Genomic DNA, 24,011 nt, shown 5'->3' with positions numbered 1-24,011 from the left:
GACGCAGTCACTGTCAATGTCACCCATTGGTTTGTGGTCGTTTTAAAGCCTCGAGTTGGGCGTTTTGGCCATCGCCATCTTGGCTTTTGTGACCATATTTGGACGGCAGAGAAGTGACGTAGAGACACCGTATACGGCTCTGGTAGGGTAGCGACCAGACGGCAACCTCCTGTTCTGCAGAGTAAAGCCAATGCGGAACACACAGCAGTCACCTGACTTAACAATGTGCAGCTGAGCAAGTCTGTTCACCTCTGCCATACAGGTGTACTTTTGAACAAAAAGGTGAACCTAAACTTTCTCCATCAATCTCATTTCTAATAACAGCAGTATGCAGCTGTTTTCAGTGAAAGAGCTATGATGAAGACACTGTACGTAAGCTGCTCCACACGTATTGGAGCATTTGGAAGCTAAAGAGCAAGATATTTCCCCAGGGGTTGGTGAAGCAAAAAAGGAGAGCAAATATTGGACTTATATTTGTCAGGTGGCCAGAAACGTGACTGTCAATGAATGCTAATGTAATTCTGTTACTGATGTGTAAATAGAAAAAGTGAATGTTAACATACAGGTTTCGTGCTATACTCCCAAAGTGGCCATGAAAATTAATTAATCATGCTTTAAGAAGTCGGAGATTGAAATGTTGACCTTTAATTGGCTTGCTGTAATTAGTCAGATTGCAAGAGAATGTGTAGCACGTTTGAGTTTATCAACTGGACTTACCAAGGTTAAATTTGGCCATTAATTACTGTGGTCCAAACTCACAGCCAAAATTACCATGTTTAGCCAAAATTAGACTGTTTAGGTCTAAGATTGTATGTCTAAGTTGACAATTCTGACTGATCAACCTAATCCTTTACATCCCTCTATTCAAGATAAAACTATTCAAGATAAAATATTTAGTACAGCAGGTTTTTTTTCCTGCTCATACGCATTGTGCTCAGCTACATACTGACATTTGTTTGGCTAAGACTCATCAGCAGTCTACCTTTAGCTGGCATCACCATCCCCCCGCTTACACCCATCAATGTCCCATCAAGGGCCTGTCCAGCCGCTGTCAGCCGATTGTCATGCTGCTTGCTTCTTATAACCCAATCTGTCATGCATTGTTAATGTTTAAAGGATATTGTTGTGTATGCTGTTTGGAGCAGCTACATCACAGGAAACTGAGTGATGTGATTTGACTACAGGATTATGGGTGCATCTGTTTCTTTGATATTAGATTTATTTTGGGTGTGTGGGGGGGGGGGGGGGGGGGAGTTTGTACAAACGCTAGATTTGATTCTAATTGTTAAAGAAATGAAAGGACGGCGCTGTAAGTCTAAATCACATTAAGCTTCTTGGCAGGATGTGCAGCACGTTGAAGTGGTTGGTGATGAAATCCATCACTTGATCCAGTGTCAGTATCAGACAGACAAAACTGTTTACTGATGCAAGTTTTACTGAATTTGATCTCTGACACCAATGAGTTATTTCATTAACACAGTTTTTCAATCATTTCCCAGCACATGGATCAAAAATATACACATGAACTCACCCATTGGTTTGTGGACTGCGGTTTTAAAGCCTTGAGTTTGACATCGCCATCTCAATTTTTTGCCATCGCGATCCTGTTTTTTTGTAACAAGAAATGAGACGAGAGGGACATTTTTAGGTAACCAAAATGTTACAATAACTTTCATGAACTGAACACACTGTGAAAGGATTAAAGTTTTCCCAGGAATAAACTCCCAGACCGGACAACGTTGTGGTAGCGACCACTAAATCACAGCAAGCCCGCCCTAAAGCGTAGCCTACTTTATCGTCTATTTTACTCAAAATGGGACCATAATTTACTAAATGAACGTCATGCTGTATTGAAGAAGACTTGAAACTAGCGATTGAGACAATTAACTGATGTTTGCTGACAAATCAAGTAAGAAGTAAGGTCATTTTCTCATACTTCTATACAATCAGACTTTACTTTTGCAACCAGAGGAGTCGCCCCTGCTGGCCATTAGAAAGAACTTTTCAGAAATGGAGGTTGCTGTTGGCATGACCAGCAATAAATCCTGGTCTGTGCCCCTCCAAAACCACAAATCCATTTTATCATCTAACAATGCGGTCAAATTGGTTCAGTTTAGTGAAAGATCATGGTTTGGAATGAAATAAATCATTTTTCATGCTTAAGGAAACATCAGGGTTTTGGTTAAAATAATCAAATTCCAATATTTTGTTGACCCATCGATGCACCTCAACCTCCTCCCTGTCTGGACTTTTGTCGCTGTATAACTATACAAGTCAACTGACTTCCCTCTTTGCTCACGTAATAATCACTAGGCTACGAGACGGATTGGTTACTTGAACATAAAGTGTTCTGATTACTTGCAACGTAAAATATGAACGAAAGGAAAAGTGTAGTTTTAAAACCTTCTGCAGGAGTATCTCAGAGTAATACATAATGCATTAGCTGCTGTAACAGCAAAGAAACCCTCTCAGCTGATAGAACTGCGCTGTTCATGTTATCCAGAACACACTTTCTAGGATCTCAATTCTGAACGCTTGCCAACTGCACCATATCATACATGCGTGCAGCGCTCCGAATGCAATTCATTTCAATCTATTTTTCAGTGTTGCGCATCCAATTGATTTCAAGGTTCTCCTGCAGTCGGAGCCTCTGGTCAAAGAAGCACCCTTTGCGGACCACAGCCTGTTGATGAACTGATGCTAATCTAGATAGGAGGGAAGACTTGGGGGTTGCACTTTCTTCCCCCACCCCTCCTTCTCTCCCTCCTTCTCTCGCGCTGTTGAAGATTGTACTACTGATTGTGCTGCAATATGTCGCATGACCATGGTCAGGACTGCAGGCTGAGGCGCAATGTCGCCCATGCTTATTTAATCAGCGGTGTATGCCTCTTGAAGCAGTGCGTGGATGAGCATGTGCTCCTCACAGCAGCTTACCGCAAGCTCCCTTGACACAGAACAAAGCAAAAGCTTGCATGTGTTGCTCATCAGAAAAGGCTCCCTTTTGATCCCTCATGACGCATTTGCCTAATGCCATTCGATGTAGAAATAAAACAACTCTTTGAATGTGTTACCTGGATATCTATTCAAAGAAAAGCTTTGATATTCATGTGGATGCCCTCATGTATATTCATGCTCCTAAACTTATGCATGTTTCCTTTCTTTTGCTGCATTGCCTGTGTTTTCTAGGGAGCAAATAAAAATGTCTTTGCTGGGTTTCTCTTTTGCTTTTCTCTTTCACTGCATGTTTTACAGAAGTTCAAGTGGCTTGCTGTTGTTTTAGCACAACGAGATTGAAGTGAGAAGCTATTGAGCTTGTTTGACTGTTCGCTGGGCTGGGTGAGGGATCTGCCCCTAGACATTTGCACTACAGTATCCTGCTGACTTGCTTGCTTGCTCACACTGCCATAGAAACTGGGTTCCTGAGTGCAGTGGAGGCTCATTCTGTTCAGGAGCAAGCAAGGAAGAGGATCGGGAGGAGAGACTGAGGGGGAGAAGAAGAAAAAAAAGACACAGAGAGAAAAAGAGAAACAGAGGGAGGGAGAAGTGAGAGAGAGAGGGGGATCAAGAGAGGAAAAGTGAGAGACATTGTCACTGGTGAGTACATAGCTGTCACAGCAGATTCAATCAGTGGTTCAAATCTGATGCTTTGAGCGTCTTTTTTCCTTCTTTGTTTCCTTCTTTGTTTCCTTTTGACGATTGATTTCCCCGGCTTGATTTCACTGCTGTGCTGAGGTGCTGTGAGGCAGGTTGCAGGTTGCCAGTTTGTTGGGGGATGTGTGTGGGTGAGGCGCACGGTGCTTCGCTCTCAGATGCAGAGGACAGATGCAGAGCAGCAGCCGTAGCTTTTTATTTGTATATCAGTCATTAATACTGTTGTAACCTCTGTAACTGGTAATCTTTGACAAATATTTACTTTTGAATAATACATGCCAAGATAAAAACTACTTCTCTTTTTTTAGGCAGCCTTACTGACTATATCATACTCGTCTCTATCATTTATGAAGCACCGTGTTAATATTTGATAAGAGTGGATGTCTGCAGCCGCACTTTCCGCCTCTATCTTACACACCTTCTGCCCATTACGCTGCCGTCTGAACCAAGGTGAAAATTGAAGAGATATTGACTTGTTCTTTCCACAGCTTTTTATCAATGACAGTGCGTCCGATCTAATGCTTTTTGTTCAAAAGTACACCTGTATGGCAGAGGTGAACAGACTTGCTCAGCTGCACATTGTTAAGTCAGGTCACTGCTTTGTGCATGTGTTCTATGTGTGTCTCTGTCTTCTTCTGTGTGCACATGCTTATGTCACTTTTTCTTTTTTTTTGTTCTTTCTCCTCCTCGCTCTTGCTGGGTTTGATCAACGTGCATCATGACACTTTGATGAAGCGCCAGAGCTGCGGGGCTAATAGAAGCAGAGAAATACAGCAGGATACCCTGCGCTTCTTGTCAGCCCGAGTGCAGGGAAATTGTGTTATTCTGATCATCGTCTGCTACATTTGTCACTTACGATTTAAAGTACTTCAGATGTGTTAATAAGCAAAAATTCTTGCCTTGAATTGATCAGGGAGTATCGTTGGAAACGGATTCTACAAAAATGTACAACCTGTGATGTGGAGTCAATCCTGTCAGTGTTCATCTCTGCGGTTCACTTGGATCCCCTGCCTCCCTTCACCTGTTCCTACGGTGCAGTTATATATTTTTTTCCTCCCCCTACAGCAGCAGCAGCTTTGGGAGAAGGCTGAATTAAACAAATCCAGTCAGCCTTATCAGTCTTCTGCTGGCTCCTGCCATGACTGGACCCCGGTGGCCCTTGCTGGCAAGCTGTGTTTATGGTGTATGTGTGTGCTTGTGTATGTGTGTGGTGGCTCTGCCCTGGATGTGTTACAAAGCGCATGTGACCAATTGCATTCATGGATGCATGCATGTGTGTGTGTGTGTGTGTGTGAGCAGCACTGACATGATTGTGTGTGATCAGGATAGCCGCAGGGGTCGTTTTGTTTTTCTTTGTGAGAGGATTCAGGGATTGTGGCATTTGTTTTCTTTCCTTTCTCTGGTGACATGATTTATAACTTCTTGTTAAAATGTCACTCACTAAGGCTGGACTGTAAAATGTCCCTGAGCGGGAGCTTGGTGTGTGAACAATAGTGCACAGCGGTGTGATAAACCCATAAAGCACACATGCGGGAATGCATGGATGCAGGATGGGTTGGGATAATGTTGAGCTCTCTGACGGCCCCCTCCGGACACAATTTGTTTCAATACAATATAAAATTGGGCTGGATTTTGACAGCCTTGTGGCCTGGATCAATACCCCAGTCATCCAAGAGAGGAAACACTATTGCTCTTGTACAACAAGAGGATATGCTGTCCTGATAATGATTGCACTTGTTTAGAGGAAGCAGAACAAGCTAATGTTCGATTAAGCACATTAGAGGAGAATCCTGTTCGTGACAGGACCAAATGTTGCCTCTCTGAATTGATGCTACTGAAATGCGAATGGCTGTTTAGCGATTTGGCTCAGTTCCGTTGCATTTTGGTAAAATACCAAGATTGATTAGGCTGAGACAAAATAAATCCCTTAACAAATCTTTAATTCACAATCTGTCTTTGGTCTCTTCTGCCCTAGTCTGAAACTGGTGACGTATGTAAACACAAAAACGCTTATGACTGACTGAACATAGCCAGCCAACTTAACTTGACCAAAAGAAACTCACAAGTCCCCTGCTTATATTTATCAACTGTACATAATATTAAAGTATGAAATTATGGCAGATGACTTGACATGAACTAAGGCTCCTCCTGAGTGAACCGCCGGTGTTACACCATGTACTGTACCCATTGGATTCTATGACCTGTAGCAGTGCTATAACGATTTTGCCTTCACACAATGTTAACTGCATTGTGCATGGAGAAAAATCTATGATTTATTTAGTAGATATTTGCAATATTTCATTATTTCCACCTCGTTTACATTACTTCTGCATCTGCAGCACATCCCAGCAAAGGCCATTTTCCATCGCAGAAAACACAAAAAATGAATCCGGTAAAGGTTAACAAATGTCACTGAGCAGTGACAAAACATCTGGTGAAAGCCCTACACCCTTCGAGGCTAAATTAAATGCTAAAACAAAATGCCTGTGACAGTTTTCTGCAGCTTCAGATTATGCCATAAAATTGCTCATTTGGTCTGACCAACACCCCAGAAACATAAGATTTTCAGTTTACTATCAAACAAGATAGTGTTTCACAAACCTTTAGACTTGTTACCTCTTAATATAAAGCAGCGACCCCTCATTGGTGAAGTCAGGAGTCAACAAGTTACAAATTGGGACCTCTAGACTTGTAATATTGATTGTTTTTAATTCATTCATTCGTTGACAAAAAGCAACAATTTAAGATAAGAATTCTGTTCTGTGTAACTCAGTTTTCATCCCATTATGAATCTCATGAACCCCTCAGATTCGTCCTGTGACCCCATAGGAGGGGCCTTGACCACAACAAATGAATTAATTGAACTAGAGAATATTAGGCATTTTTACTTAAAACATTTAACAAACTATGAATCAATTATCAAAATAGCTAGAATAATCTCTCAGCTCTAAAGATGTCGACATTCTACTACCTAAACTATCTAAAAGGAGTTGTTGATAATTCTATGAAATGCTATCAAACCCCATCCCTATTAGCAAGAAACATTGGCATATAGCTTCTCAATTTATTATTGATGAAATGCATAGTTACACTTTCTATCTGGCAAGAAAATATATAAGATGCATAGAAATATCATGACATCCAAGGCAGTCATGAGTGGCAGCAAGCTTAAAAGCCTTTATTCCATTAAGCCTTAGGCATTTCCTCTTACTTGTAGTCACGTTGCAGCTATAAACCAAAGCTTTCACCACAACTTGTTGTTGTTGTTGAACGATGTGATCTCTTCCCCAAAACAACACCAGCTGAAATAAAACCAAAACACCCTAAAGGCACTCTTTCACTCTGTTTTTGTCCGGTGTACAAAAGAGTATAAATTTAGGTTTCTTCCACACAAAAAGTCGATATGAACAGTTTCAGCGTTGGAGGTTGCATCACAGATTTTATTTACAAGAGAGAAAGAGTGCTCGAATGGGTTTTTGTTTGGGAGCCGAATTAAACATAAAACTGAAAATATGGGAAGCAATGATTAATTCATTGCTCCTCTGTAAATGAAGAGTAGTACTCTAGTTTCCGTTTTAAACAATACAAATAAGCACAGAGAGGAGACGTGATTGGATTCGGCTGCTAAAGCCCTGCAAGTTGTTGAGCAGTGCTGGGGATCCTTTAAGCCTGATAACGCTCCCCTCTTAATAAAACGCCTTCTGCTTGCCATTTGTCATATTATCGGCTGAACTATAATGCATCATGAGGCGACCGGCTTCTGAGCAAGTGGGTCCCAAATGTCAGGCCTGGGTTGAATCAACAGAGTCAGAGTGATAGATGCATCATTTCCTCATGCTGACGGGTTGTCTGTCGCCATCATTCGGGGGGCCCAGAGGCCGAAGGTCAGGTCAAACCAAGGGCCTGCCCCCACAAAGAAATGTGATGTGGCTGCATTTATTTTTAACTGCACGATGGGTTTACAGATCATAATTTGATGTGTCGTTGAAAATTAAACTTGAGATGGATTGGTGTAATTAAATATGAAAACAGAGGTTAAAGTTTGACATTTTGGGAAATGAGCATATTAGCTTTCTAGCCAAGAATTAGATGAGAAGTCACTGGTCTGTACGATAAACGAGCGAGCCAGGAAACATTTAGCTTAGCATGTTTTATTTACTCTGTACAAAAAACAAATTGAGCTGTGTCGAACGCTCATGTCTATACTGATTTTCAGGCCTGTGTGTGTGTAACGTGTAAAACAAGTCGAGAATGAGAAAGTATGTTTACTTCTTCTAAATATGGAGCTACAGCTAATTAACTTTGCTTAACATAAAGACTGGAGTCTTTTCAAATGACGCACCCAGAGGTATTTCATAAAATGTCTATAAAATACTAATTCTACTATTACTATTAACCACAATAAAAAAATATTAGTATTATGTATTGTATGTATTGCCTCATTCTGTCTTTTAAACAAACTGTATTAAATACCCGTTGCTCTCACCGCCTCTGGTAAACAATCAAACATTTTAATAGGCTCTTAAGAATGTGCCAAAACATATCACCATTTCAATTATGTCTCTCCCACATATTTCCCCTAAACCTAATCAGAGACATTAAGAAGCTATTGCGTCTTCCCACTCCCGCCACATCACTCACACCTTCTCTACACACATGACAGGGTGGCTGCTAGTGCTGTTTATTTGTCATGATTAACAACGCAATATTTCAGGGCAATGGAGCATTTTGAGTCGAGCGAAAGCTTTCATCGAGCAATACCGGGCGCTCATAACTTCTGTCTGTAATGGATGTAGCACATCCATTTAAAATCCCTGGTGATGAAAATTACCGATACTGAAAATGAGCTTAAGCTATTTTTACAAGGGGCCTGTTAGTTTTATTGTGATGCCTCTGGAAATTAAAACATCCATATAGTGGCATGCAGGAAGCATGGACTAAATCGATAAAAAAGTTCTCCACCCTTGTAAAGTTGGACATTTTCAGCCTTTATTATTTGATAGCATCACGCAGTCCACCTGCTCCGCTGGTCTCATGCCTTCTTGTATTATAGAGATTCTAACTCGTGCTGGTTTATGATTTTCTTTTCCTCCACATCACATATGAAACAAATCACACGACTTCATGTTGGATATAATATTTATAGCTCGCAGCACGGTAAAAATTCATTAGCTACAGAATGATGGGACGAGGATGAGACAAGGCTGCGGCGGATGATGGATCAGGCCCGGATGCAGTAGTACCACTTGTCAGGTGGATGGGGGAATGACATGTTAGGGCTGCTGAGCTGAGCAACGGCAATGGAGAGGTGGCTCAGGGTTCTCTGTCTGAACCCAACGTAAATGCTCGAGGGAAGGATGAAGCTCAACAGATGTGTTTGTCTCAGTCCAGTATCCCTATAGGAAGTAAGCCCATATTGGACGATTCTGCATCTCATGATTTACGTCCATTAAGATGATTCATGTACATGGTACATTTTCTAAATAAGGTGGTGTTTGATAAAGTAACCACAATAGGGGCCAAACAACTTCCCAGGGGCCCCTGAACACGTAGCTACGACAAAGGCAGCATGTTCGACTTCCATGCACGTAACTGGAGTTAACCTTAACCACGATTCTTCCATAAACTTAACCAAATGTTGTTGTTGCTTAATCTTACCAACAATCCTTTCTTGACTTTATTGTAGATGTACATTCACATACATATACAAGATAAGATAAGATAATCCTTCATTAGTCCCACAGCGGGAAACATTTGCAGGATTACAGCAGCATAGTGGATAGCGCAAGCAAACAAAAAAGAGATATAAGAAGAAAAATAAGATCAAGTATCAACAAGTATAATACATATGTAATCACACAGTAAAGGTATAATAAATAAGTAAAAAATGGCAAATTCCCACCTCAATACCTAGTACATTTCAGGGAAAATGCAGGTATTGATGTGTTGTGAATGAAAGCAGTAACATTGCAAGCACGTAAAGGGTTAGCATCCATTAATGTCGCATTACCGCTTTCAGCTGGACTGCCCCTCGCCCCATCTATTCCGACATTGACATGCTATGTGAGAAAAGATGTTTGATGGAAAATCATTAGCGGAGTTTATCCGAGTGACTTTACAGTGCGGCTCATTGATGTGTTAAGAATAGTTATGGTCAACAATGGAGCTCTAGGGCACAGAGAAATACTATATATATATATATATATACAATCCATGATCATTGCTGTTATTGATCCATTCATGGTATTCACTGACAGAAGTCCTGGATTGAGGTTGTCTTGTTGTTGTTGTTGAGGAGTCAGTATATAAACACGCAAGTTTAATGCCTTTTTTATTTACTTCTTTAGGATGGAGAAGTAGATTTCCCACCAGTCACATAGCTGATGCTTTTTCATTTGGGTAAACAAGACAAATCTAAAGCGTCTCATGGGCAAAAGAACTGAGACATGATAGGGTGTTTCTGCACAAGAATCTGGCTCAGCACAGTTTGAAATACTAATTTGTACTTCATATGAAGCACATGCAGTGTACATACAAATTAAGTTCAAAATAACATAACTTTTCTAAATTAATCATAATTCTAAACCTATTTTACTCTGTTATTTACATACATTACTGATGCAAAAGACTAATAGAAGATGGAAAACCTTAATAACTGAGATGTAGTTTGCTGCTTTTGACATTTATTGTAGCTGAATTTTAAAATGTAATATGTTTGGTGTCCAAGGATACAAAGACTTCTCATTGATTTTCATTGATATTGTAATATATTATATTTAAGTGTGTTTATTTGATAATATAACACATATTTACCATTAAAATGTTTTCAATTCTGTGTATTTGTTTTACAATAAGTCACATTTTCATCTATCAGATGGTGGTGCAAATTATAGATTTTTTTAAATGCAGTTAAATGCTATCAGTTAATACGTTTTTTAAACATAAAAGACACAACTTTGAGATAGATGGTTTAATTTAGCGCGATAATGTAGTGAATCAATGTTCAATTTGAGGTTTGCCTCAGTCCTAATGAGTAATGGATTGATTTTGCAGTATATCTCTCACAAGTAAGGTTAACTGCAGAACATCTACAGCTCCAACTCTTTCTATTTTTGAATGCTTATTTTCTCTTGAGCAGGCCTCTGGAGCTCTGCAATCTATTTCAACAGTTGCTCTCTGCAAACAGCCCCCACAAGTAAAGACAACCTGGCTGGCTGAAAGCTGTGCGACAGAGATAGGGGCTCCTGGTCAACAAGCAGGTTAATTGCGTGATAGGACCAGATGCTAATGCTGGACTGAACTCAACAGTCACAGCTTCAGGGGAGGCTCCCTCGTGGCCTCTGATTGGCCGCAGAACACAGCAATCAAATCAAATTGGACACTACAGAAAATGTGTTGTGGCCAAAGTCAATACACTTTTGTAGTGAGTTTAATATTCCAACTTTAACGGATAGATGACAACAGTGAGTGAACCGTTTGGAGGATTAGACGATGTGCAGGGTAAGAGAGAATGCACTTTGATTAACTTCACACTTGTGGAGGAGATAACAGCTTTCTGAAAGTGTCTCCTCGGTGGATTATTGAGTGTGCGCGCTGGCACATTGTATGAACCCTCTGTGGTCAATTAGTAAACTCAGGTCATTACGCGATGAGACAGTGGGAGTATATAGGCCTTTAGGGTGACGAAAAATTGATTTAAAACAAGTTGATTTAAAAAAATGTCAATATAAAGCAGTGAGAACGACACATTTGATTCTGGTTAGTTGAAGACTAATATGATGCTGAGGTTAAGAATGTCTTTTATTAGGAATCATTACATTTTAGAATAAAAAAAAGTCTTCAGTAAAGAGATACACAATAAAGACTAATGACGTAATCAATGTTGATTTTGCATTACGTGCTGCGGTGCGTAGTAAGAATGGCTGGGCCCCAACAAAGTATGCATTCCCCGTAGAACTAACTGCAGCTAGAAAAAAACTCACCCACGGTCGTATAAAGCGTGGAAGTATTGCAGACTCACAACATCAACATTATCATCGCAGTACGACTGCCATGAACGGACCAAAGGTGAAAGCATACTGTAGCGCTTCGTCAAGCGGCAGGAAGATCACTCCATGTCCTGTTTATTTTTTGTCCCCACTAAAGCATGATATTCGCATTAGGATTATCAACACGCGGAACATGTTTCTGTTAGTAGTCGTCACTTAAGCACCCATGTTAAAAGTAATTTCTGCATTGCAGCTGTTAGGATAAAGCAACGTTAAGCCATGCGTCATCTAACTTAGTCATTTGCAGATTTTATAAGTTATTATTATTTTAACGGCTATGTAGCTATGTATTAGTGAGAAATCGAAAAAAATATCTATCAAAATATCTATAGATTTATATAGATATAAAAATATCTCTATATATATTAGCTATATATAGATATCTATAGATAGATTTCCTGACGCAAATATGCAGATTTCGCCTGATTTTGAAGTCTCATTCAGCCACTTCTTAGCAACCACCAGTTCTAAGACACGTAAAAGCTTTACAATTCTAGAGAGGGGTAGCTACTGACGCATTTTATATCGTAGAACAAAACCTTAAGCTATCATAGACCTTATTTCGGGCATCTAATCAAAAAACTAGAAGACAAAGAAGGACGGGAACAGGAAGTGCAGAAATGCTAAATCATTTACGGGTTTTAGGACTCATTCCTGCAGCACTCCACTTCATCAATATTTGAATTCATTGGGTTAAGTAAAGTTAAATATGGTTATTACTTTGCATTACAGCAACGAAATCTGTGCTTCTGGGTGCGTCCATCCATCCTTTGAACATTTTCACCATGACAGTTTTGTGGACAATCTCTGTCGCACATTTTGACAAAACCGTTGGCAAAAACACCAACTTGCTCTAAAAGACAGCTCTAGTTTTGAACATATTTTCACTTGACAGTATATCTTGGCCTTGCAGGTGGGTGAGTCTTTAAAAGGTTCTGTCTCTTTTATCTTTATTGGCAACACAGTTGGGTACTCTGAGTGGAAGTTTACTCTGCATTGAAATACAATTTTTAGTAAGCTGGAAGAAACATCCCTGCTACTTTCAGTGTTTACTCACTATTTCAATCATAACAACCTGTTTACGGCCCCTTTTTCTACACACAGATGAACTTGAATTTAAAGCAATCAATGATGAGTAATTAGATGCTAAATATTCTGGACAGAATAATTACTTACACGTGCTTTTGAGCCTAATTTAGATAAATCCTCAATAGATATAACATCTTTTCCCCACCGAGGTGTGGTGTAAAAGTCTAATGTTTCTCTCCATGGACTCCAATTCCTCTTCACACCTCCGGCTGATCTGCTGCTGTCTAAACTCCTCTTTGCATGTGGTGGGGCTTTAGGATTTGGGGATCTGGGGGATTATGGGATTTTATGATTGCTCTGAAAAAGACACCATGGGATACAGAAATCCAAAAATGGCTGGGATACCCACATCAAGATTAGAGCGCATTATATCCCCCTTTAGGGAAAGAAGACAGTACACCACTGACAGCTTTGAAACAAGTGTGTCCAGGAAACATTTACAATTAAATGAGATTGTAGTAAACTACAAAGCCTACTTTATGCTGAAAGCAGTTGTGTAAAGTCAATGCCTTTTTCCAATTTCATGAAATGTCATTGCTCGTTGTCTAAAGTGTACTTTTCCAGAGACAGTTTAATTTTCCCTGAAAATTGTAACTAATAATAAGTCAACTGCACATGATCCTCTTACACTTAAATGTTGAAGGCTGAAATTACTTTCACATTTGCAATTTATCCATTACCACCGTTGCACAAATGTGCTCGAAGAAAAAAAAAGTATATCTGTGTATGCTTTGGGAAGATATTAATATGTTCAAATGTTATTTTAACTTTCTTGTCAGAAATTGTTGCTGGCCCACATTTGCATGATTTTTGCAGCCCTTTTCTCTCCCCTGTAGAAATATCGGACGTCATGTGTGACAAGCAGAGATTGTGGGCTAATTGTGGGCTACAGGGCAGAGACAGCACCAGCACTCACCACCATCCTAAGACATTGGCCTTAAGGTAGATGAAGCAGACAGTGCACGCCAAAGCAGTCGTTTTATTACTATTGATCATTGAGAGACCGTTAGGGACTGTATGGAAATTATTAGGGTTCATTCAGCAGAAGAATTCTGGCCTCGCATGGCACATATTCACTGTACGACAATAACAGTTGCAGAATTACCATTGACGTTTAATGTAATTTTTCTTTCACACAGAAGTAAATTAAAGCAGGCTGCCCCTTTCTAGCCGATGACAACAGATTTTGTCATCTGAAGCTAGTTAGCAAAAGCTAATGCTAACACTTATAGTCTGTGACTTGGTTGAAAACTCTGTCACCAGTAAACTTTTTATTGTTTTAAGCTATTTTGTTCTCACAATTAGTAGCTTGCCACCCCATATTCTGCCCCCAGGTAGCTCAGGTCATCCTCACAACAACTCCTCTCAGTCCTTCACTCATGACTCAAAACCAAAGACGATGGGTTTTGTCAAGTCTTAACTTATATATCTGTTATCTATATCCTCTTCGGTTTTAGTCAGTTGTTTTTATTTCCATTTCTCTTAACTTCCCATCTGTTGTATCTCTATATTATTGTTTTATTTTCTATTTCTGTCATTATTATACCTGTATAGAGGCAGATCCTAACCCATTTGGCTCAACTGGAAATCACTTTGGGTCAACTCCTTGTTTTTAAACTGTACATAAAAAATTGAATTAGCAATTGTCTGACTTAATGAAAACATATACAGTAGCAACATGGTGAATTCTATTCTTTTTATGACTCACTTTTATTTTGGTACGATTCACATTTTTTCTTCTCACGGATGAAGGTTGGAATGACTGTTGGTTGGGGCAACGGGTAACCAGTTATACCGTTTAAGATCCTTGATTGTTTCAACAAATCTACAAACAAAAAAAGACAAATTACATCATCCTCCGCTCTAATAAGTTCCGTACACGATATGACAATGAAACCACAGCCTTCATCTAAGAGTATCAAAGCCTATAAAGTGTGTGCTTGAGTAAAACTCAACACAAACAGCATTTTGACGTCTCTATGTAAGTAAGTAAGTAAGTAAAATATAATTATAAAGCACTTTTCACAGACATTAGTCACAAAGTGCTTAACATGAGCAGAATTACAAACATAAAAAGCACAATGTGACCATATAAGGGCCAATAATTTACATTAAAATGCACAAAAACAGAAAGTACAAACGTAAAACATGGTTTAAAAGCAGGCCTATAGGACACGAGTTACTACCCAAACGCCAGTCTTGTGTCTTGAGCTGATTTTTGAATGAGTCCACAGACACAGCAAAACGTAGGGGTGCAGGCAGAGCATTCTTTAGCATTATTAGAATGGGCTTTTTCCACCCAAGATAAATCAATTCATAACAGCAAACAGAGAGAGAGTGCATATCTTCTCTAATGACCGGGTTACTATGGAAACCATGTTCGATTTAATAGCTCATGACGAAAAAAATGAAAAGAAGAAGAAAGGTCCCCAGGCTTCACTTTGCTCTTCGACTCGACTTCAAAACAAACCTTGATTCAATTTGTGCACCCTGAGAAACACCTGATAATGTCGAGCCAAGCCCCGCTGTGGTGAGACGAGCAGCATGAAGGAGTAACTTCATAACTGAATCAAACAGAGAGCCAATTGAAACACACACAGCGGCAGTGAGCCGCAGTGAGTACAGCCACCGGTTGCTTGCTGCAGAACTGGATGTGGTTGTGGGAAAGGGTAAGCATGCCACAATGTTTTTAAAGCACTGGAGCTGTCTCTGCATCCACGCAAGTCACCCCAGCTCAGAGGTCAATACCTGGACGTTTTTATTTTTAAAAATTGAAACGCGTCTTTCTCACAGCGGTGCCTCACTTCCTTGCCCTTTGCACCTGGCCCTAAAACCCACCTAGAGGAGCTTTATGGTGAGAAAATACCCTTCTGATTGACTGCAGGATAGTGGTAGTCCACACTCATGGTGTGGGTGTGATCATTAATGGTGTGCTAAACCCTGAGGTCAGTCTAGTCTCACGCTGTCAGATCCAGAGGGAGTAATATGTTCACACAGCTCTGCTCCATTACCCATCTGTCTGGAGAGGAAGAACAATGGCTTCTCAATAACTCTCTGTTTCCCTTACATTCATGCCTCTCGCGTTCTGTCTCACTGTCTCTGCATCATTAGCTTTTTGCATACAGTATGTCTCGCCTTCGCAACACTAGAAGGTAGGACAAAGAGTGAGAAATGAACACTTCTATTTTTGCAGTCATTATGGTAGAAGTGACGTGGGCATCGCAGTGCTGGAGGTCTCTCATTAATAACCTTATCACACCAGACTAGACTGATGACAGCAGCTGTTATTATCTTAGAAACCATCATAAGGTAGAAATACAAATCACGGTTTATACTTCTTTTTACACTTTTATCAACTATGGCAAAAGTAAAACAAAAGAAGAGAAATTTGCAGCTGTAAAGTGACTGCTCACACTCATTTTAGTGCTAATTTTGGGCAGAGGTTGTATGACTGCGAGCTTCCCTTCACGCACAAATACTGCTTGAGGTGAAAGAGACACATGCATGCCGATTTTCTAAAAACAACAGGAAGTTGATTACTGTAGTTTGGCCCACTGATTTGACCCGTTTACCAACACAATCAGCAGTTGGCACTGCAGCAGATGCTGTGACACAGAATCATGGTACTTTAAAAACCCTTAGCGCCCGCTTGCCGCAATTTACGTTCAAATTTGCACTGCTTCTCTGAGTCATAACTCGACGTAGGCTACTCTTTTGGTGGACCTCATTATCCCAATTTCCATTGCGAACAAACATTCATAAATCTGTTTAGGAATATTAGAAAAGCTGCTACTTGTAATTTTAGAACTACTAGCCTGAGATCACATTTTAAAATGTCCTTCAGTATTAAAATAATCAAGGGATAGTTTTCTGTATATTCATGGTTACATTACATTACATTTGTTTAAGCTAAAACAATGTCGCACTCAGCATAACCCACTGAATTCATTGCAACATTATACTTCCTGTTTCTATCCCCCAAAGTATTAGGGTTCCAAAAGTTATAGCATGGTAATCTACCAAATAGAAGTTAGATAAAGAATTGTCTTGAATTTGTCTGGGGGGACCCCGAGTGTCAAATCTCGAAAAACCGCCGTTTCAGTGGATTCTTCACTTGGAGCGGTGCCGCTGAAGTGTAAAAAGCCAAACAAGCCAAAGTCACATACTCAAATACACATTTTTTGGCCTGTCAACGGATTTTGTAGTGAAAGATTGTCACCACGGGCATTCGTATTTCAGTACCACAGCGCAGGATCTACTTCAATTTGCCGTGACGGCGGATGAAGACTCTGCGAGCGACAGTCCAGTCAAGAGGAAGCTTTGTGGGGAGCTGTGTGAAATTTCAGATGACAGAGAGAGGCCAGAGCTGTGGACAGCTGAGAAATCCTCCTCAGGCATAAATCCTCCAGACATGAAATCCTGTCCACTGCTTGGCTAAGCTATAAATTCCTCTTGGTGGACACGAATTTTTAACATCAAAGCTCTTAAATTGTGGGGCCAAAAGGTGGTGAATGGTCTTTCGATAATATTTTGATGAACTATCATTTAGAGACAACAGCAATGAACGTTTGTCAGACAACTATTATTGTAAGTGAGTTATTTAGAATTTTAAGACCATTTGACATTAAAAGCTATTATTGTTATACTTCTGCTTCACTACAAGGCAAATATTGTACGTTTTGCTTATGATCACCCTTTTTCGTGAAATATTATATATAAAATGATACATACTTCATTGGGCCTCAAGCTGTATTTAAATAAAACCTGAGAGGTTTAGAGGGGAAATGTCTCTTTGGTGAACAACTCATAGACATTTGAAATATGACAAGGGACCTCAACTAGACCTTTTTTTGCTAAGGTGTCATAAGAGAAAACTACTGATTTAATCTTTTAAGCGATGAGATTAAAGATTTGAATCTCATTTTAAAGCAACTAGTTTCCATAAATGCCAGTTAAATAGAGCCGAGTAAGAAGTAGAATAATTCCCTCAGAGGTGTAGAGGAAATATTGTAAAAATGTACATAGATACATTCCACCACTGCTGATAAGTACATTTTGCTGAAAATACTTCTTTGTGTAAGATTTTTAATGCAGGCCTTTTACTTTTCTAATGAGTACTATGCCACTGTGGTATTTCTACTTTCACTTATGTGGAGAATTGTAATACTTGTTACCTGGTTTTCCACATATGTAATAAATCACATTTTCTCTCCAAACCCTAACCCCACCTGCAGCTTTCAGCGCTTGCCGATGCTCATATTTTGCTGCAGTGAGGAAAGCTTGAGCCGAGTAAATATTAGAAAAGAGCTAATTCAATGTGCCTTGAAGCAGCTTCCTGCTATCTCTAGAGTGTTCTGTGCAGACAGGAGCTGAGGGATCCTCTGAGAGGCCACAGAGACGCTGCTCAGTGTGAGTTACTGCAGATAAATTCGAGCAATCAGGGTGCGTGGAAAAGAAATGCTCCCAAGAAATTGAAGAGAATTGAAATTGAATCCTGGCCGGAAAGCGTGTAAAATGTGCCACGTATCGGGTGGAGAAATACAAAGACTTTAAATTTTTTTAAAAAGGAGCAACTCTGGCAGGTGTCCCAAAATGCAAAACCCAGAGATACAGGACTGTATGTTTTCTGTATATTTTTCTTTTCCTCTTCGGTCCCTGTGAAGAGTGCTTGTCAGCATTCTTGGTTCGTCTCCAGGTCTTTGTAAGCTGCTTTTTCCCCAGGAAGCATAATCAAAATGCTGGAAAATAAATAAGGTTGACAGTGCCCTGTTCCTGTTATCTGTTTCATGGTAAAACAAAAAAAAATCCATAAAGGAAGGTGCCTGACACCTTGGTTCTACTCCCGTGTATTTTTTGGCTAAATCAAATCGATTATGTGCTTTTTGTTCTTAGTATTTGTCAGACTATAATTACATTTCCCTCTAATGTCATGGAAAATCATCTTCGTCAGTGTGCATGAGAGCATAGTCACATTTCAATTCGGTTTACATAAATATGGTTTCCTTATCCCTGGGCTGAACTGAAGACTAATGGAAGTTACTTAAATATTTATGAAACACATCTCCCAGTATACTTGTCTCGCTGTCCTTATATAAAACCCACCGATATAGCACCAGAAGAATCATGACCTAATAGACCGTCTCTCTCTTTCTCTCCTCTCTCACCCTCGTTATCACCATCTGTTTGTCCATATTGTGTGATCCTCTGTTTCGGGTTCCCGTGGCTCGCCACCAGGCGCTTCTTTTGGCCTCTTCCTCGGCTTGTTCGTGGTCTGCGGCCTGGCTCTGCTGGGCCTTCTTACATTCATCTCTTGGAAGCGGTGCCGTGTGCCTCGGCGAACTAAGGCCCATTTCCCCAGTCCGTCCCTCACCCCGGCCTGTGACCCAGAGGACCGCCCGCTCCGGTCGCCTCTCCGTCTGCCCAGCCCCCAGCAGCCACCGGTGGTCACCATGGCGACAGAGAAGGTGAAGGACCCCATGGGTTCAATGGGTTTCCTGGAGGCAGCTGTAAAGATAAGCCATACATCTCCCGACATCCCCACCGATGTGCAGCTCTCCATGAGGGAGCACTTCCTGCGCCGCACGCAACGCATGCAGAGGCAAACCACTGAGCCGGCTTCCTCCACTCGGTTAGTCATACACACGCATTTAAGGCTCTGTGCTGTGGTTATTGGTGTGTAAATAAGCTTTGGGATACATATATGCATGCTGACATGGGCAGAGTTTACGACACAAAGACATGCGGTACAAAAGGTCCATTAATCCAAAATGAAATAAAGAAAAAATATGCAAATCAAAAAGCGCCTCACTGCTCGGACATTTTAAGTAAGTAGGCACGAAATACATTTAAATTTTACATCTCGGCAATATGGTATCAAAAAAGTTAATTATATTAAATATTGTAGATTGTGTTGCCTCAGAGGCCTCTCTTTGTATGTCATAATGGTAAGGCTAATTAATGGTTTCTTCATGAGAATTAATAGAACAGAGGGGAGATAAAAAACCTTTTTGCTGTAGTAATACTAGCAGAACTGCACGTTTTCATCATGTTAATAAGTGGACATCTGGAGTCCATTCTGCTTAATATGCAGCTAGACTTTTAATAAAAGCACACTTATTTGTCCTTAGAATAAAGCAGAAAAATTGAAATTTAGGGTCCTGACACAGCAACGCATTGCTCACCCCCTGGTGCTCTTGTTGTTATTTCATACAATTAGGGCAGTTTTATCTTGACTTGAATTTCTATAATTCACATTGTTCTTAATCTGTATTCCAAGCATACAACAACAGTTCAACAGTGGCATGAGAATAGCATGCTAGTTTTCTAGGAAAATAGTTTTCATACATTTAAAAGAAAACAATATAAACACAAGCCATGCACAGGTCACTCGTTTTTTCCCCCCATTCACACAGGAAATAACGTAGCTAGCCGTTAGCTGTTGTCTTTGATCGATTGCAACTTTAATAGAAGAAGTCAGGTGATAGAGGTGACACAATCCATCACCCTTAGTCAGTGCTGGCTCTTAGAGGTCAGCTTGGTGTGTCTAGGCATTTGCATTCAAAACCTCCCTCCCTCGAATTCAAAACCTTCAAGTTCAGGGTTCTCCTGCTCGTCTTCACTACAGGTCTTCAAAACATCCCACAAGTCATTCCCTGTCAGTCACTCCTCTTTTCTTTCTTCTTGTCTCTTCTGTCCCTGCAGGCACAATTCCTTCAAAAGGCAGATGCAGGTATGCAGTCTAGACCTGGGAAATGACTACGTAGTCGACGATGAAAAGTCAACCAGCATCGGCCGTATTCAGCCAGAGCTCTACCAACAGAAGGCCCTCGAATCAGAGGATTCATCCAAGAACGGCAGCAGCAAAAACTGTGGCAGGATTAACTTCTCTCTGAAGTACGACTACGAAAACGAGGCCCTCATAGTCAACATTCTCAGGGCAGCAGACCTACCTGCCAAGGACTTATGTGGCACTTCTGACCCTTACGTGAAGGTCTACCTGCTGCCCGACCGCAAGAAGTTCCAGACTCGCGTCCACCGGAAGACGCTCAACCCCACATTCGATGAGAGTTTCCAGTTTCCTGTGCCTTACGATGAGCTAGCGGTCAGGAAGCTCCATATGAGCGTCTTTGACTTTGACCGGTTTTCAAGGCATGATATGATCGGTGAGGTGGTGCTGGACAACTTGTTTGAGACATCGGACCTCTCCAGGGAGACGAACATATGGAGGGAAATCCAATATGCCACCAGTGTAAGAATCTATTCCCCTTCTCTATTTCTTCTAGATTCAGTATCAAATGACTAATTGTATAAACGCAATTATATTGAATTCATCTATCGTAGACTGGTGAGTTCAAGTTCACTTTACGCATTACAATCTATGTGAGTTACATTTTCAGCACACTGCGGTCATGTCCACTGGAAATATTCTGGAAATTGTTTTAATATTAGCTGAGTATTACTTTACAATTTGTAGCAAAAAATGCAATTTTGACCGAATCCTGGGATTTAAAAATACATTTTCTGCAACTTGCTTTTTGCTCATAATAGAATTACACAAGGTAATGCGGCTTTTCTCTCTTTTTAGTCCACATTGTTAAAGACACAGCCGTCTTGTTTGAATAAACTGTATCTGGCATGTCACAGGACAAAAGTGACATTAGGTACGGTGCATGTAGAATGTACATTCTACAGTTAAAACTTGCAGTACTTTACAGATTGAGTCCAGTTCTTCTTGACTAAATGGTTGATACTTTTGTGGCGGCGCAACGGCCACTGAAAGCAGCGTTTGGACAGTTTGGTATTTTTCTTACTTTGAAATTCTATTTGTCCCTCTGTGTGTTCTTTTGGTGCTCGGCACTCATGTTTAATCTGTACAATATAAGTTTTTGGTGGAAATTGGATCCTATACATTGTGTTGAGAATAGACATCTCAGAACTAGGTCTGCTTCTGGCTCAAAGTCACTCTGTTGTGCTACTGCCAATTTATAGAAGAGTAGTGATGACAAAAAGTAAGAAAATGATGGCTGGTAGTGGGTTGTTTGAGGCTTACCTTAAGTTGGCATCAGCAGCTGGCTCAAGCATAGGTCTGGAGTGGTTAACCCAAGGGGTGTTCGTCAAAGACTTCTTCTTCAAGTTCTGTTGTTTGTAGTTTGTCCAATTGCCTCAAGGCAGTCGGCTTGACAGCAGGCTTTCAGTCCAACAGTAGCTCCACAAAGCTACCAGCTAGCCAACAAAAACAAAAGGAAAGTGATGTTAGTTTAGTGTCATTTGTTGAGCCGTTTGTTGTCGAGCTTTACTGTGAATAGCCCAATTGTTTCAGAGCAATGAGACCATAGTTGTGACTTGCTGAGAGTGTATCTATTGATCACCACATCCACAAGCTACATTCAATTTCAACTAGCCCTTGCTAGATTCATGCGCTGTTGCACATGAATCATAATAGCAAGTGCACTTGGAGATGAGAAATTGTCCCTACCTTTAGGCCAATAACTGAATAATCTGCATTCCCTCAACTGATTTTTTTTTCCTGTCATTATGCACCATTTCCATTATGGAATACATTTTTCAAGAAAATATTATTTAACAATGAATTTATTACATAAAATGCAAACAATAAAAAAAGAGATTTATAGACCTTTGTTCGACAAACATTTTCTGAGAGCTGTAAGGGGTGAATTGGGGTAATTTAAATCCTGTCTACAGCCCTGTAATGTGCATTAAACATCAAATGTATTCTCAAAAATCTGATACATACTTCCATTTTTTATTCTACAAAACAAAATAGTCACTTCTTATAATACAGAAAGGGACTGGCTGTTGTCATGAGGCGTTAACGTCTCAAACACGGAAGGATAATTATTTTGTCTTTGTTAATGATGTCCAGCAGCTATTTTCAGAAACAAAGCGTTCTCTCTGGTACCATGCTAGGCACCTTACAGCCCTCATCACTTTATCACCTCCGCAGAGTCCTTTAATCTGAGAGTTTCCCCTCCTCCAGTTGTTGAACTTGAGCTTCTTCAAGGGTTGTTCAATAATATCAACATTATTGCTTAGAATGCAGAAAAGCAGAGAGGCCCTCTCCTTGGCACACAAACTTTATTGAACCACCAAATGATTTTATGACAAAATCCCTTGCTCACATTAAATTCAAGATTGGCAACATAGAGGATTCACAGATGGCAGGGTTCAGCAGAAACAAAAAAACAAACATGAAGTGGAGTGTAATGGAAGGCTTGTTGAAGATAAAGATCCTGCTTTACAAACACTTATAACTCTCAGTGAGTGGAAGCGACTCGAGTGTTTAGCAGAGGGAGAGATGGTGAATTAAAAGAGCCAGCAGCTTTCCTCAGTTCATAGATCAAGGAGAGATAATCATCAATTACCTAGCATTACCAAGAAAAAGAGTCCGGAGGAGAACAGTTTACTTATTGACTTCAGATTTCTCACACATGTTCGATCTCAATAAATTATGTCGGGGAAGGTTTTAACAAGATAATCAGTGGCTTGAATGGAGGGGATTATTTACCTTGTAGAAGTGCCGAAAAACCAAACCAAGACATAGTTATTCTTTGTAATAGTGAATAATAAATAAAGCAATAAAAACGGAAATACAGTCAGTGACAAATATGTAATTGACTGCTAGCAGCTAAATGCTAATGTCACTGTGCAAACATGCTAAAGTTGAGCAGTGTACTGTCTTGGTGTGTAAAAATGCTAACATTTGCTAATCAGCACTAAACTCCATATGCAGTTTTGTATGCCCTGATGGCGGTGCTAGATGAAAAGTCAGGAGATAACCAAAGCTATTTCAATTCAAAGTTATTATAATTAAGAGTTACATTAATGTCTGTACCAAATTTCATGGCAATCCATCCAGTTGTCGAGATATTTCACTCAAAACTACAAATAATGACGCCTGCTAACATTGGCTAATTAGCACTAAACACAAAGTACAACTGAGGCTGACAGGAGTATAATTTTGTAAGCAATCAAGTCATAAACAAAAGCATTGGAAAATTATATTTTGACCTGATGATGAAGCTAGATGTTGACTTAAGATATCACCAAATTTAGTACAATTCATCCAGAGGGGGACATGATCGTCCAGGTTTCAAGGCAAGCTATCCAATAGTCAAGATCCAAATAATACCCAAAAATGTCACCCTCATGGTGGCACTAGAGTGAAACCTATGGCATACTCAGAATCATTAGGATACATCCTGG

At 40.2% G+C, this 24,011-nt stretch overlaps 1 protein-coding gene across 1 annotated transcript in view; it reads left to right on the top strand.

Moving 5' to 3' along the window:
• The window catches only part of syt6a (synaptotagmin VIa), a 53,675-nt gene that overhangs the window by 19,719 nt on the left and 9,945 nt on the right, over window positions 1-24,011 (top strand). Inside the window, exons 2-3 of the mRNA XM_076098042.1 lie at window positions 19,023-19,416; window positions 20,490-21,036. Coding sequence (XP_075954157.1) covers window positions 19,023-19,416; window positions 20,490-21,036 — 941 coding nt within the window. The remainder of the gene's footprint in view (window positions 1-19,022; window positions 19,417-20,489; window positions 21,037-24,011) is intronic.

This window comes from Anarhichas minor, unplaced genomic scaffold (genome assembly GCF_050575085.1).
Source record: "Anarhichas minor isolate MPS153535 unplaced genomic scaffold, ASM5057508v1 ptg000003l, whole genome shotgun sequence".
Lineage (NCBI taxonomy): Eukaryota > Metazoa > Chordata > Actinopteri > Perciformes > Anarhichadidae > Anarhichas > Anarhichas minor.
This window is presented reverse-complemented; position numbering and strand designations above follow the sequence as displayed.